Raw genomic sequence first — 16778 nt, 5'->3', positions numbered from 1 at the left:
GAGCTCTGAGTTGTTTCTCGCTATTCCGTTGATCCTACGCTGCATCTCTGAACATCGTTTTTCCAGTTTTTCCTTTTCTCCTTTTCTCCTTTTCTCCTTTCAGTTCAGTTGTTTTGTCCTTCATTTCATCACAGAATTGTTGCAGTTGTAGGTTTTTCCTCTCAAAGTCCTGGAGAATAAATTCTTCTTCTTCCTGTCTTTTCTTCTGTTGCTCTTTTTCTTGAAGAAGCTCTTCATTGTTTCACAGTGTTTGATCAAGCCTGACTTTCAGCACTTTGTTTTCTCCCTCCACGCCTTTGAATTTGCGCTCCATTTCTCTCTGCTTTTTGTCCTGTTCTTCCTTCTGTTGGAGGATTTCTTTATTTTTTTCCCAGCGCTTCATCAAGCTTTGCTTCTTCTCTTGGAGAAATGTATCACCTCAGGCAGCGTAATCTTTTTTGCTTAGTTGGCGTTTTTGTGGATACATAGTCTGTACACAGCGACTCTGAGAAGGTTTCCAAATGTATCTTTGGTCAAACGTTTGAAGGCTGCGAACACAACTGCTGTGAACAAATCAACTAAAAATGCTGCGTCTCACTCCCCTTTTGTCCTTGTGACATCATCACTCTGTAAGCCAATGAGATTGTCCCATAACATTTTGGAATGGGAATATTTTTTTAAACTGTTTTTTAAAGTTAACTTAATATGGTCACTTAATATGGATGGACCATCACTGGTCATCAGGTGTATCAATTTACCGTTGAAGAGCCGCGAGCTTCTCCAAGATCTTTCCATTAATGGGTTTAAGAAACCTCGTTACAGGATGCAGTTTCATAAATTGAGGCATGAATGTGACTTCTTCCTCCTACTAAGGATACTTAAATGTCCTCATTGTCTACGAGGGTCACAAAAAACAAACTGTTTGAAAAAGTGTTTAAACCTTTCTAAATTGTTAATTCATTGTATTATATCTTGTTTTTCTTTTTCTCATGAGTCATGTAAAAAGTCCTGAGAGGAATGTGAATCGTTTTTCTTGGTTCATTCAATTGGTGATTGTCTAATCGATGACTGAGCAACATCATTTGCACAGTTCCACCTACAAACCAATCATTGTCAAATACAGGGTAATGCAAGCCGCATATGTGAGAATGTGACATGATGCTCTTTGGGATGTTTGCATGATTGCAATATGAAACCAATATGATGAAGATATGAACCTTAGTTCTCACCAACTCAACTCAGCTGCAGTTCCTATAATGGCCACTAGAGGTTGGCTCCCAAAGCCAATTCCCATAGACTCTCATGTTAAAATGTTCAACTTTCAGCAGAAATGAACATTTTTACAGCCTGCTGCAGAAACATTTGGACGTCTAAAGCTTAGATGATGAGTAAATATTTATATGAGTCACCTGTTGTTATTGTATCACCAATGCTGTGCATCACTGAAGGCGTCCGCTATATGACGGCCAAAACGTCAAACTTGAGAAGCCTTCCAAATGTCGTTCGACAAGCCACTGGGTGATTTGTAGTCTGGTGGCCATGATCATCTTTTATATACAGTTAGTGGTTTGGACTTTCCAGGCAGCTGCTGCATCGCTGCCAGTTAGTTTGAATACTATGAAAATCATCTTTGCAGTGGTTGAAATTCTGAAAGGTGAGCTGGGTAATCCATCATGGTTAATATTTCACTGCCTTTATTTTGTTGTCATGCTTTCATCACTTGCTAATGTCTTTGTTGTGCATACAGCTGGAATTTGAGGCTGAGCTGCAAATACAATGATCCTGTTAATGTCGTAGGTGTCCAAAGCAAACCTTCAAGCCAAGTAAATGGGGTGGCTGTAGCTCAGGTGGCAGAGCAGGTCAGCCACTAATCGATCCCAGGCTGCATCCTGGCTGCATGCCAAATATCCTTGGGCAAGTTACTAACCCCATGTTTGCCTACTGGTGGTGGTCAGAGGGCCCGGTGGCGCCAGTGTCCGGCAGCCTCGCCTCTGTCAGTGCGCCCCAGGGTGGCTGTGGCTACAATGTAGCTTGCTACCGCCAGTGTGTGAAAGTGTGTGTGAATGGGTGAATGACTGAATGTAGTGTAAAGCGCTTTGGGGTCCTATGGACTAGAAAAGCGCTATACAAATGCAGGCCATTTTTACCATTTTTAAATCTTTACAAGCTGAAACCCAACACTGATATAAAAAGACAAACATCTGGCTTCCTTGGGTCTTTTTTTTAAACTTAATGGTCTCCATTTTTTTCCCCTTTCCCACAGGTAAAAACATGCGATCCAGGACCTGCACCATGGAAGGTCCAGATGATGGACACATCCAGCCCAGTAAAGGTTTCATCAAGCAGGAAGATGAAAACATGTCGGAGCTGACGAAGAGGAAGATGAAAGTTCACCGAGAGGAGAAGGATGGGAGGACGGGGGTGTCGGGCTCAGTGAAGAAACCTCAGAAAGCTGCAGAGAGCCAGAAGCCAGCAACACCAGATCTGTCCAAGAAGGACCTGCTTCACCTGCTAGGAGTCATGGAGGGAGAAGTTCAGGTATGAATGACATCAAGGTCATGTGACATATTTTTGTAAATTTGTCCCTTTTTGTTTGCCCCTTGCAGCAGTTGCATTGAAAAATCACCCTTTCCCATTTTTTCCAGTTTGATTTGATTTAATTTAACTGCACATTTGTGATTATGGTCATGAACATTTCCATACTGTACAGTGATCACATGTTCATACGTATGTTCACATGCATATTATTGCACACCATCTGTACACATTTATGTGTCTGGCAACCAACTTCATGCAAATCTCTAATGAACTGATGGCTTGAGCGCTGCCAACTACATCTGAGAGGGAATACGTGCATTCAGATGGTGGCTGGTTAAAGTTCAAAGAAATGTCCTTATTTAATGAGAAAGCTCAGTAACTCGATTTGGTTATTCATATTTAACCATGTTCCCTAAAAGAAAGTGTATTTTCAACCAAACCTTTGACTCGTTCTCATTCACGGGGCAAAAAGTAGTTTGTCAAAGCCGCTGGTGTGGCTCATTAATACAGACAGCGAAGACTGAGTGGTCACTTTGAACCTGCTTTGGGCAGGGATAGCTCAGTAGGTAGAGTGGTGGCCCCATGATCGGAAGGTTGGGGGTTCCACTGAACGGCTACCCTGAGGTACCCCTGAGCAAGGTACCATCCCTACTCACTGCTCCCCGGGCGCCCAATGGCTGCCCACTGCTTCACAGGGTGAATGGGTTAAATGCAGAGAGGAATTTCCCCACGAGGATCAATAAAGTACACATTTATTTATTTAATCTTGTTTACAGGTCCAAAGACATGCATGCCAGGTTAAGTGATGATTCTTTATTGGTTGTGGATGTGAAGTAGATCAAGTGCTTAAAGAGTGCAGCGTTGCATGAATGTATAGTTAAATGTGGCTCATAGTCTAAAGCTCTTTGAGTTGTCTGATTGGTTAGAAAAGCATTCTGTTAATGGTGGGGCTTCATTACATCAAAGACGCCTAATTACTCCATTTGGTTTTAATGGATCCAGCCCTGAGGTGGAGGAGAGGTCACCAGGTGAAGCCTTCCCAGAGTGGTTACTGCCCATCTCCTCCGGGCTTTTTTATTGCTTATACCACAACCAGCTGGAGACTCTTTCTGCTGCTTCTTTTAGCCATTGGACAGCTGTTTTCCTCTTATCTGTAATGTAATGTAAATATGCACATAGCTTGAAAAGTGTTCATTATATTTAAAAGCACATGCTCTGGTAATCCTAGTGTGTCTGTGTCTGACTGAACTTCAATCGTGCATGGAAACAGTGTCAACATCTTTTCATGTACGGGTTTAGCCATCATACCATCAGACAGTAATAATGTCTGCCATGGCTGTGGCGTTATACCTGCAGCACCTCTGAGAACATGCTGGACACCTGACTGAATCAGCTGAGTTTGATTACAGTAGGATCAGTTGTCTTAATAATTAATTGTATTGGTTGAGATGGTGCAGTAGTGTTTATTTGACAGCTCAGTCGTTTAAGCTGAAGTGTTGATTATTTCCTTTCTTTTTCTTTGCCTGAAGCTGTTTGGGGATGTGAAAGCCATAAATGCAGTGGAGTTTTTCATCATCGCTGAGACATATTGATGTTTCACAGCATGTGATGGGTGAGATTTTTGTGGAAACAGCCCACCAGCTGCTTCTGGGTTCCACTCTGATAATGATTTTCTAATGGAGGCACATTTATAAAGCTCTCTCCGGAGAGGCAGGATGCTGCTGCCTCGCCCTCTGTTTCCATCCTGCTCATCTGTTTGGGCGTGTTGAATATTTTCCATCAGGCAGAGAAATAATCAGCACAGAGCAATGTCTCGCACAGGAAGAGCTGCTTTTCTTCTGCTTTGTTTCACGTGTCAGGTGCTCAGGAATAGAAAACAGATCAAGATTTTAGACACAAAAGGAGAGTTTGCTGCAGCATGACAGAGCCAGAAATACAACAAGCATCATCATGTGTTTTCTCCAAGTCGACAAATCTCATAAATATACCTAAACTAACGCTGATCACATGCCACTACTGTGGATTAAACCTTTATATATCTTATTCCTCTGAGCTCCGTTATCGTCCAAGAACTATTAAAAACACATCAGTGAGCCGCACTCTTCCCTCGGGTGATATGATACTTCATCACTATGAACACACACACTGCAGTTTATTTAAACCAGACCCACATACAACCTCACAGGAGTATCAAATGTGGATTAACCACTGCTGAAAATACTCCCCATCATACACACTCCTTTTCTTCCTGTTTGAGAAAGGAACGTTGCCAGGTTACTGGTGACCTATTTAGGGTCAGGCTTTGCTTTAGATTCAAGCTAAATAAGCACATTTTTAACCATGACAAGAGCATCCTTTTAAATAAAGTCTCATTTATGCATTTCAACCATAGACTGTAAATAAAAGATGGGTGTAGCCACTATGATGTCATCCACTGATTTCTAATCTCTGAGAAATTAAGAATGAAATAAAAAATGCTCTTAAAGTCACTGACAGAACAAACACAGCCCAGAGGTCCAGTTTAGCTGAGGTGAAGCCCAGCAGACAGCTAGCAGCTACAGCTAGGACACCAATCGAGTGGCCACTTGTCAACTTTCAAGCCGCAACAGAATCCCGAGTTATATCGATTTTTAACTGAGCAGCAACTCCGGGAGCTGAAAAACCGAGCCGGTGTTAAAGTGCAGTTCCTCCAATGGTCACTAGAGGTCGGCTTCAACTGTGTGGCAGTCCCCATAGACTTCCATGTTGGGATGTTTAACTTTAACATATTTACGTGAATAAGACTGCTGCATGTGGTCTCTATCAAAAGTTAATTTTTCTGGAGGTCAATTTTTTTTAAACTTATCCACCTGATTTTTGTCATTACTTAAAGTTCAGGGCGTAGCTACTTTGATTGACAGGAGGACGCTCCTCCAGACATCTGCAGCCCCAAAAGCTGTAACTCACTTTTAGCGTCAGTCTTGAGTGGACATGTGGGGAAATGCAGTTTTTGGCGGGTTGTTTTCAGCTGCACACGCTGCAGTTTGACTTTCTGTCCTTCTGCTGTGCTTTTGTGCTTTTCCTCACTGTTTGTCAGTTTGTGAACCTATCTGCATTTTTTCAGCCGTTCCTTGTCTTTTTGATCTTGTTGCTTTCTCCTTTAATTTAGTTCCTCTCTTGCTTACTTTCTGGACTTCTATTGTGCACATTTATCCTGCTCATCTCAGCACCACCATGTGTTGGTCTAAATAGCTCACTAGTGACATGTAGGGTAAAGACAGAAAATAACAGGACAGAGATTTGATGCTTTCTATGAGATCACAACTATAATCTTCAGGATCCACGGCTGGCTGCGATAACAGCTGTATGAGATATACAAAGTAAGAACACAGGCTCTGAATTAGATGTCACAGCACACACTGAGACGGTGGAGCAGCAGACTACAGAGCCCTCTTTGGTGAAGGTGTGCGGATGTTTTAAATGGCTGTAACGTAAAAACAGCTTTTTAAATCAATGTATATTTCCAGTGCTGTGAAAATAGAGGTGATTGTGATGCTTTTAATAAACCAAGCAGGCTTCATAGCTGTAGATCTGTGAAATGAAATGCTGTATGAAGGAAACAGCGCTCTCTGCTGGCACAAACCTGGAAGGTCAGGGATGAGACTGCACATAAAACTAGAAGGGCATCTGCTCTGCCTCTTAGTTCCTGTCAAACAGATGCTGTTCAAACAGTGGCTGCTCGTATTAAACATGCCCAAAGTTTCAAATAATGATGTCAGTCTATGTGCAAATAATTCCTGCAGGGTTTTTCTATTTATACATGTCATGGAGACCAGTTTTGCCTTCTACTGACAGAAGCCCCTCCCATTTGCTGTTTAAACCTTCTGTTTACAAGGTCAGCCTATCAGAGAAACGTTAGCTTAAAAGGGGAGGAGTTATTTTATTTTAAACAAATGATGACTAGAGAAGCTGCACCAAGGCTTGGTATAAAATAAAGAACGATTATTTTGAACTGTGCATCATGCAAAGCTGTGTGCTAATGTGTGTTACTGAAGCTGATGGCAGTTGATGATGTTTTGTTTTTTGCATTAGCATTTGGGGCGACCGTGATTCAGGGGGTTGGGAAGCTCATCTGTTACTGGAAGGTTGCTGGTTCAATCCCCCAGCTCTCTCTGTTGTGGTCGTTGTGTCCTTGGGCAAGACACTTTACCCTACTGGTGTTGGCCAGAGCGGCCGATGGCACAATATGGCAGCCTCGCTTCTGTCAGTCTACCCCAGGGCAGCTGTGGGTAGAATGACAGACTACTCACACCAGTGTGTGAGAGTGAATGAATAGTGGAATTGTAAAGCGCTATATACATGCAATCCATTATTATTTTATTGGAGAGCTTATTTTAGATTAAAATGATCAAATCATGTGATATGTTTTATAATCTGTATTTTTATTGCATCATTCCAGCTTTTTTGACGCAAAGCCTTTTTTGACGCAAAGCTTTTTGCATGCTGTTTTATTTGGAGTCAGCTTTGTCTCATTTGAGTGTCTCAGCTCTCTCTCTCTGTCAGGAAGTGCTGACCAAACCTCTGAAAAGAAATATTCACAGTATAATATATGAATGAGGTGGATGTATGCAATACGCCTTCGTTGTTGTGTCTCCTCAGGCCAGAGAGGACATCATCGGGCTGCTGAAGTCCGAGAGAACCCGTCCTGAGACTCTGGAGGCCCACTATGGCTCGGCTGTGCCCACCAAACCCCTGCAGGCCCTGCAGAGAGACGCCCTGCTCACCCACAGTGGCAGCAGCACAGATGATGTGTACGAGAAGCCCATGGCTGAGGTCAGTGAGCACACTGATAACTTTCATTTCATCATTTAAAAGGAAATTACAAGTTTTTTACACTGGATTAGAGCACACAGTGGCAAAAAAAGTGCATTAATCTCAAAGGTACCGAGCTATTTTAGGAATAAATAATAATAATAAAAACAATTATTTGATGATGCACTGTTGTAAATGAGACTGTGAACTGAACCTAAACTAAAAAGGAAACGTCGAAGCTTTGACTGTTGAATACAGAGACAACACATGATTTATAGAGGAAGGTGGAGTAACCACAGCTTGAAATAATGTCCTCACTGTGCTCAGTCAGACACACACAGAGTAAATTAAACTTATATCCAGCTATAAAACAGTTATTGTAAAACTTTGGTTTGGAGTTCTTGAAAAAAAAGAAATATTGAAATTAGATCCTAAAGTGATTCTCTGGTGAGCAGAATGGCAGCAAAACCTGATTTTCCATGCTCGGTGAAATCTGCGGGTGCAGTGGAGGAAGAAAGGCTGAACAAATGTGCAGTAAGCGTGACAAGTTTTGAATTGTGTGCAGAGAGTCTCTCCCACAAGTACAATCTCACCATAACCATGGCTAATGGTTTGTGATATTGTGCTGGCAGATGCGATGTTAGAGAGCGGGTTGTTGTCCATAATGAGTGTTGACGCGTTTTGCCCTTAGTTGGACCGTCTGGAGGACAAACAGAAGGATACGTACAGACGGATGCTGGAGCAGCTGCTGCTGGCTGAGAAATGCCACCGCCGCACCGTCATGGAGCTGGACAACGAGAAGCAAAAGCACACCGACTTCATCAACAAGAGTGACGACTTCACCAACCTGCTGGAGCAGGAGAGAGAGAGGTGAGTTCAGGCTGGCTGGACAAAAGTACCTGTTTTCTTTTAGATTGCTTACTTTGGCATGAAAAGAGCTCAACAGTCTCAAATATTGAAGAAAAAAGTTAGTTAGTCTGCCAAAACCAACAAAATGAGTCCATCTCTAAAACTCAAAGCCATGTGGTCCCTGAAGAAGATAAAAGAAAACGTTTAAAATCAGCTCAAACTATGATGTTTAAAATGAAGCTGGAGGTGGATTACTGCACCTTTTATAAGCTGCTGTGAACTATTTTTAGCAGCGGTTTAATCAACATTTTGTGGTCTTGTGAGCCAAAAACATAATCTATAACAACTGAATCTTTATTGCTTTTTAAAGTAATGCATTACTCTGCCTACTCATATTTCTCTGCTTTTATTAGTTTTGCATTATTCCACGGCCCCGTTGTAACTTTTGTGCCTCTTTGCGTCCCCTTCTGCCTTTGTGATCCTTCTTCAGGTTAGTTCCTGTTTTATTTTGAAGGTTAGCTTTTGTGCCTCGTCAGCTGATAATGAAAATGCTAATAAAATGCCCACATTGCTGATTATTGTAAATTATTGGACTAACAACTAAGCCCTTGTTAGTTATAGCAGCTTGGAACATCTGTACCAAGATGCCAAGAGCGCACGAACCAATTCAATTTTCAATTGAATTTTATTTATACAGCGCCAAATCACAACAAAAGTCGCCTCAAGATGCTTTATATTCCAAGGTAGACCCTACAATAATAGAATATGTGAAAACCCAACAATCATATGACCCCCTATGAACATGCACTTTGGCGACAGTGGGAAGGAAAAACTTCTCTTTAACAGGAAGAAACCTCCGCCAGAACCAGGCTCAGGGTGGGGCGGCCATCTGCTGCGACCGGTTGGGGCAGAGAGTAGGAAGACAGGATAGAAGGCATGCTGTGGAAGAGAGCCAGAGATTAGTAACAAGTATGATTCACTGCAAAGAGGTCTATTAACACATAGTTAGTGAAGAAGAAACACTCAATGCATCATGGGAATCCCCCAGCAGCCTACACTTATTGCAGCATAACTAAGGGAGGATTCGGGGTCACCTGATCCAGCCCTAACTACATGCTTTAGCAAAAAGAAAGGTTTTAAAGTTTTAAGACTAATTTTAAAAGTAGAGATAGTGTCTGTCTCCTGAATCCAAACTGGAAGCTGGTTCCACAGAAGAGGGGCCGGAAAACTTAAGGCTCTGCCTCCCATTCTACTTTTAAATGCTCTAGGAACAACAAGTAAGCCTGCAGTGTGAAAGTGAAGTGCTCTAATGGGGTGATATGGTACTACAAGGTCATTAAGATAAGATGGGGCCTGATTATTTAAGACCGTGTATGTGAGGAGCAGGATTCTGACTTCAGTTCTGGATTCAGCTCAATTAAAACCTGCAAACTCGCTGTAAGCGTTCATGGTGTGGTTTCAGATGGGTTGTTTATGCCTGAATTTGCTGTGTATTGTGAAGGTGGCGCATTAATCTCTCCCTTTTCTTTTAAAAAATAAACACCCCGCTGTTAAAGTTGATCCAGGCCATCTGTTCTCAGGCGCTGCTGCATTCTATCAAATGACCAGCAGGGGGCAGCTCATCGGAACTCCAGTTATTCATGGGAACACAACGGCCAGCGATTATGATGAGTTAATGGCTTTGGTTACACAGGCCTACAAACCACTCTGCAATCTCCCTGGCCACCACTTGATTACTCGCTTTTCCCCTAGCAACCAGTGGGTTGCCAGGTGGTCGCAAACCAATCTCTAGGCCTGTGTGATTTAAATACAACATAAATTTTACCTTAGAGTGACAGAGGGTTATGCTCATTGGCTAATGACTTGAAAATCACAAGCTCTTATCCAATGAGCACGCAGTCACCTCAGTTTCTAGTCAGATCCGCCTCTCTGCATGTCAAATCCTGTTTCAAAACACCTAGATGGTGGTGGGGAAAACGGTCAGCTCAAGACTTCATGACCTGAATTAAGGGGTGACTATGAATATTTTTTCATATACATTCAGTTTCTGTTGGTTTTTCACCCTGTGTTTCTGATTGTTTGCTCCACCTTAACTGTTTCCACCTGTGTCTTGTTTCCTAGCTGCTCTCGTCCTCTCTGTCTTTGTTTGATCAACTGTGTTCCTGTTAACTTTGTCCCCAGTGTGGTGTTTGGATCTTTGTTGATTTTTAAATTAAGCTTTTCTGCTTTTATTAGCTAGCTGAATCTGCACAAATTTTCTTTCAGTAGTTTTTAGTATTGGGACAAAGCTGATAGTAAAGTGGGTGAAAACGAGGCCACAGAGCAGAAAAATGGTGAGATTCTACTGTAGAAAGCAGTAAAGCTGGGACTGCATCATCACGCTTACAAGCCTGTCCATATCTGCCTTGGTTACCTGCTGAAAATGAAAGCTAAATTGCTAAGAGAGGGTCAGCGTTGCTTTCTATTGAGCTTTGATGTCATGTGGCTTACAGAAAAAGCCCTGAAGTTCAGTTGAAGTTCACCCTGAAGTTAGTGATGCAAGTGCATATGGACACACACACACAAAGTATTCTGCAAAAAAACAAAGAGCAAATGGAAGGATCTGCATCACAGATGTTTCTCAGAAAAATTGTTATCATGAGCTGAAGCTGCTCAGCTCTGCTAAAGAAAACCCCAAACTTTTTAATAGAAAAACTTAAATTTCAATCCTGTGCTCAGTTTGCTGTGCTGAACAGCTTCAGCTTCTAGCCACACTCTTCAAACTAGAAGTGCTCATCACCCCTTTTTGTTCCATCTCCCACATGGATTTTTAAAACATTTTGAAATCAAGCTATCATGACAAAAGTAATGCGATTACACCAAACACTGCCGGATGCTGAAATCATTTGATGTTATGTGTAATGTTTGTATTTTTAGAAGTCCACCAAGCTGTGATCTTTCACTCCATGGGATTAGAAAGATTTGCAGACTCTAGGGATACGTTTCTTAAAAGATGATGAGAGATGAGTTGTTCTTGAAAGAACGTGTGTTCTGCAGATGCATGTTTATTTGGCCAGGTCAGATAAAACCTAGAGCGGGGTTTTAGATGCTGTCTGATAGGCAAGGTGGTGAAACATGCCTTACAGAGTCATCGCAAAAACAGAACACGCAGCAGCGACTGATGTGAACTGATGTGCTGCATTGCTTTAAATACTGTTAAAGCAGCAACTTTGCTTCTGACATAAAACTGCAAAAGTGAGTTAATCCCCATAATCTCCCAGTTTTTAAAATGTCCAAATTAATGTCTTCCTCATTCGCTTGGTTCTCATTAGCTTTGCTTTTAGATGCAGCAGGTAAGAGGAAAAAGTCAGTGTAGCTGATAAACAACATTTGCTGTTTTGTTTTTTTTTTCTTTTCTTGGAAAATGGTGTGGGAGGCGGAGGAGACCAAAACTGGAGCTAAAAGAGATTGAATATTACTCCAAATGAAAATGTCAGTACACTTAATGTGGCTCAAAAAAGCCTCTTCACAAAGTGGTTCCAACTGTTTGATCTCCATAAATGATTTCCTCCTTCATAACAATTATGTTAAATGAGTTTTTTAAAAAACAAAAAAACAAAAAACAAAATAAAACAAAAAAAAAAAATCATCAAGAATTGGCGTATTAAGCAGCAGATGCCGAGCAGGGCAGCTGTAGCCACCCGTGTCAGTAAAAATATGAATTTTTACATAAATAGTTGTACTAAAAGAACAAACAGGATTTCTGTGCTTCATTTTTAGTGAGTGAAACTCAACTTTTATATAACTGTTGGTCTGTTTCTTGGCAGTAATTAGCAGATAACTGTTTTTGTACCTGCACATTTTATGATGGCAGCTTTCTTTTGGTTATAAAATCAAGCAATGGGTGGCACTGTGGTGTCTTTCCATCCATCCTTATAGTCTGATTGGAGGCCTTATCTGTACAATAAGAACATTTTTTTCTTTCTTTTTTTTTCTTTTACATAATGGAATTTTTTTTTATTTCAGTTTGTAACAATCACTAAATCCAACTAAATAGCTTGTGTAAGACTATTTAAAAAAACAAGGAAATGATGACTGAAAAGGTTCAAATTCTGACTTTATGACATTTTGCACATTGTAATTCACGTCTGGGCTGCTTATGGTTATGAATGCTCCAAATAAAAGCAGAATTTATGATGATACAGTAGGTTTTATACATGGTGGAAAATGGTTGTCACTCGTGAGCTTGTTTGGTTTGGAAAGTTTAACTCTGGCCTCCCAAACTGAGCATCAGAAAACGTGTGCAGTGATCTGATAAGGTCTTTGTTTGAGGTGTGCTGATGGCTCCAGTGACTGACCTCCATTACCCAACATCAAAACAGCCCAAATGTGAGAGATGGCATAAGAAGATCTGCACAATAGAAGATTTCAGCTGCTCCTCATGCTCCATAAAAACTCTTAACAGCCCGAATGTGGAGAAATGCTTCACCGAGTCTCAGATCTGTCTGCATGGCTCATAGCAGCATCTTTCTGCTTGCTTTCATATTTTCAGTGATGGTTTAAGAATCATAAATATGTGTGATACTGGCTGTCTTCATTATTGTGGGGCTTTTCCATTCCTTTTTTTTCTTCCTCATTCACTTTTTTCTCATCAGCTTCCTTAAGATGCAGCAGGTTAAAGGAAAAGTCATAAAAACCTGATTCACTTAGGTTTGTAGCTGATAAACTGATTTAACTGTTGGTTTTCTCAGAAAATGGTGGAGGAGGAGACCTAAACGAGAGTTAAAAGGGAGTGAATGTTACTGCAAATTAACATTCAAGTAAACAGAATATGGCTCAAAAAAAGAGAAAAGACCATCTAAATGAATTAAACTCTGAAGCAGTGGTGCCTGCTCAGTGGTCTGCAGGTTGAAGGACAGACCTGAAGTATAACAGTGAAGATGTTCAGGTGTATTCAATTTTTTTTTAGAGAGCTGTTGGTTCAGTTTCATGGTCGTTAGGAAGTTTTCAGACTCTGTGTCTCTAACGTCGCCCTGATCTCACCTCTCCCCTTGCTCTGATAACACATTCCTGCTGGCTGCAGTAAGCGTGTGGATTCGCATCACCAACATGTCGACCCTGATGATGTCATTCCCAGCAGAGATCCCGCTGGCCGATTACAAGGCTCTGTTTGCGTAACAACAGTCACAGACCACTACAGCTACACAAAATAAGTGTCGAGAGACCAGCTTATGAATCTGTTGACTCTGGAAGGCCCCCACCAAAAACAAGCTAAGATCCTTCAATGAAAATATGTCCACCACAGTGCACCAGCAGGGTTTACATCCATTTACTTTGAGCTACGGCTGAGTGTTTTGCCGAAAAACCTGCCATTTAGAGACTTGATCTAAGCAATAAATTTAATTCATTTGGCTAAAATAAAACAAACCAGGGCTGCAACCAACCAAATGTTTATTAACTAATGAAGGAAGAAATGTCCAAAAGGTTGTGATGTAAAAGTTAACTTTACCTCACAGAATCCAAGCTCCAGCTCTTGTTTTGACCTGTTGCCTGCTGGATGATTTTCATTAATTTTTTTAAAATGTATTTATGGAAACGACTTGTCATCATGACTGGTATGTACTATAGAAATACAAATTTCAGTGGCTTTGATGAAGGGGAAAACTGTTATCCATATAATATCGTCGATCTGCATCGATTCCTGATGGGGGAATCCAACAGTCTCGGCAACATGGATTTGTCAGTTTTTGTCATGACCACCCAGAGGGCCCTGAGCCCAGTGTGGTTATGGGTTAATGTGGTTTGAGACATCGACGTTTTGACCGATAAATCAGGCTTGTCTTTAGAAAAATGTAGGTTTGATTCTCTGTAATTTCACAGTGGTGGAGATTTTCCAGTTTGTGTCAGAACATGAACTGTGCCTCCTCTGTATCAAAGCGTGCCTGTTGACGCGTCTGTTCAGCACGTTAATGGTAATTACTGCAACTATTATTAGCTTGAGATCAGCATCTCCTGGCCCGATGTTTGCTGTGGGCTCAGCCATGCTCTGGTTTATGGTTGTTTGGGGCTCTCTTCCTTCTCTGTGACAGGCTTCGGTTAGTGCTGAGGCTATGAATAGACCCAAACACAGAGAGAGGCTTTCTGCAGAGCCATCATCTGCCAACAAGGCAGCAATGACAGATACTGTGTCCTGTGAGCATGGGGGAGCAATCGGAGTAAAATTTGGGAGGAAGGGAAGAATTTTAATGTGCAAACACGCATTCAAAAGTGCAGCTTTTGAATGCGTGGTACGATTTTAATCTGAAACAAATTTGTTTTAAGTCTAAATGGTGTAAAAGCCTCAGAGCTTTTCTCATGTAGGCTCAGGATAGATGGTTGATATCTAAATGGATGTTCAAAGCAGTGGAAACTCCCAAGATGGTTAAAACCAGGGCTTTTCATATACTGGGGTACAGCAGGTGAAGTGACACTTCAAACCTGAGTGGAGCTCTTAGCTAACATTGGCAGCAGGATTGCTATGCTCGCTAACCACAGATGGTCAAAAAGATGGAGGTGAAAAGTGAAGGCAGAAGTGTCTTGAACTAGGCAGACGTTGTAAAAAGACTTGAGCTCTTAGTCTCTGGCCTTCAGTAAAAACTTTATGGGCTCAGTTTTTTTTGTTTTTTTGTTTTTTTTTTAATCTTACAAAATGTGGTTTTGTATTTTACCAAGATTTATTTAAAAAAGCGAATTTTAAAAAGAATTAAACCTTAATAAACATTTGCTTGCCAGATGTTTGGATTTGAGGAATTGGTGCAGAGTCTGTAATGATGCGAATGCTGCGTTGAAGGTGAAGCTTTGGTTTTTACTGGTTATTGAATGTTTCCAGTGACTGTAAGAACGAGACTGTGGATGTGAGCATGCTTCCTGTCAAGGATGTCTGGACTCCTCCTTAGACACCGGGTCAGAAGCTCAGAGTAGATCTCCTATTTTACTTTAAGGTACCCGCGGAGGTGGTTCAGCATCTGACCGGGACACCTCCCAGGTGAGGTATTTTAGGCATGTTGAGGTGGGATGAGGCCTGGTGGCAGTGACCAGAGAGACTGTATCTCTCAGATGGCTGAGGGACATCTCGGTGAGAAATTGATAACGCATCAGCTCTTTGAGCAGAACTTATTAAAAAGTCCTTGGTGATATTAATCCCTAATCACATGAGAGTACTTCCTCATTTTCCTCTAGTATTTCCTACACTGAATGGCAGGATAGGCATTTGCTTTTTCTGAACTTAAAAAGAAAGATTACATTCATGGTTTTTATTCATTTAAAATACAAAGCTGAGAAAGCAATTTCCCAGATCTCTAAATTACAAACATCCAACAAAAGTGTAAGTATCGAAGCCACAAAACACAGGCAGTTACTGTACAGTGTGGCTTCTTGTTCCTGTGGTATTTATGTATCACATGCATTTGGAATAATGAAGAGCTGTAAGCATCTGTTAGCTCTTTGCACTGCTCATATTTGGCTCATTTAGCAGCCTCTGCAGTGCAAACCACAGGCCTTTTCTGTCTGGAACACACACACACCCACACCCACCCTTTAGCCACTATGGAGAAATATATTATTATATCTATGTCCTTTCGCTTTGCACGATACCAGGGGATTATAATGAGAAAGGCTGTGCAACTCTGGCATTGTCCTCTCCCAAACAAAAACTCCCGCCTTGCATTGTTGTCTTGTTTCTGTGGAAATGCTGCAGGGCTGCATGGTGGGTAGCAGAGGGTTAAAACTGGAGCCAAAGTAAAGATGAGGAAAAAGAAATCTGAACTTGAAAGTGGACACGTTACGTGAGTCATGTCACCTGCTGTCTAGTCGTGCCTCCTTCCCCAGAGGGAAAGCAAAACAGTGAAGAAGATTTGAGCCTTTCCTCCTCCCCCCACTTTGGTGTCCAAACAAGGGCAGGGCCTCTGTGTCCATATATGGATGGGTGGATGACATCACCATCCAGCAGAGCAGTGCTCTTTAGCACGACATCCACCTTTCTCATTGTCCTCCAATGAGCTGTTTGGAATGTGATGCCTAATTTCCAGTGGAGTTGGGGCCCCTCCTTCCTTCCCTTCCCTCTCTGACCCCCCCAGGAGACGCTGAGCTGCAGTCTGGCTGCTACTTTTAAAAACACCCTCAGAGATGGATCAGCAAGCACTGCAGCCCAGCCGGTGGGTAAGTTCAGTTTGGAGGGGAAGAAGTTTTTGACCCTGGAGGATAAAGCTGTGAAGGTGTATGTGTAGAGGTTGGAAGTTTGTTTTTTGATCCAGAGCTCAGCTGATGTATCCCAGTGTCTTATGTAACTGCTGTAAAGCGTCTTTCTCAGACCTGCAGGGACTCATGCAGAGATCAGTTAAACATCTACAAATAAAAGCTCAGTTCTCAGTTTTGTAGGCCACTGTGCAGTGCTGTGCTGATGCCATTTTTAAATCTGTGAAATTGCTCCATTTATCTTCCCGTCTTTGCAAACTGTGTTCAAAATAAAAATTAAAGGCAACTATTAGTTTGTAATTTTTAGGGGCGATGAGGTGAAAATGTATCCACATAGAATGGAAAATGTTTGTTATCAAAAGGAAAAGTTTTACTCGACTTGATCTACTTTACAAACTCGCGGAGTTAAA

At 41.6% G+C, this 16778-nt stretch overlaps 1 protein-coding gene across 4 annotated transcripts in view; it reads left to right on the top strand.

Moving 5' to 3' along the window:
• filip1b (filamin A interacting protein 1b) overlaps nucleotides 1-16778 on the top strand; it is a 55664-nt gene that overhangs the window by 28999 nt on the left and 9887 nt on the right. For all 4 annotated transcript variants that reach the window (XM_076874184.1, XM_076874185.1, XM_004561058.4 and 1 more), the window contains exons 2-4: nucleotides 2243-2517; nucleotides 7156-7329; nucleotides 8000-8178. In XM_076874184.1, coding sequence (XP_076730299.1) covers nucleotides 2243-2517; nucleotides 7156-7329; nucleotides 8000-8178 — 628 coding nt within the window. The remainder of the gene's footprint in view (nucleotides 1-2242; nucleotides 2518-7155; nucleotides 7330-7999; nucleotides 8179-16778) is intronic.

Source organism: Maylandia zebra, linkage group LG15, assembly GCF_041146795.1.
Source record: "Maylandia zebra isolate NMK-2024a linkage group LG15, Mzebra_GT3a, whole genome shotgun sequence".
NCBI classification, from domain to species: Eukaryota; Metazoa; Chordata; class Actinopteri; order Cichliformes; family Cichlidae; genus Maylandia; species Maylandia zebra.
Note: the sequence above shows the minus strand (reverse complement) of the source record. Positions and strands in the feature narration are given on the sequence as shown.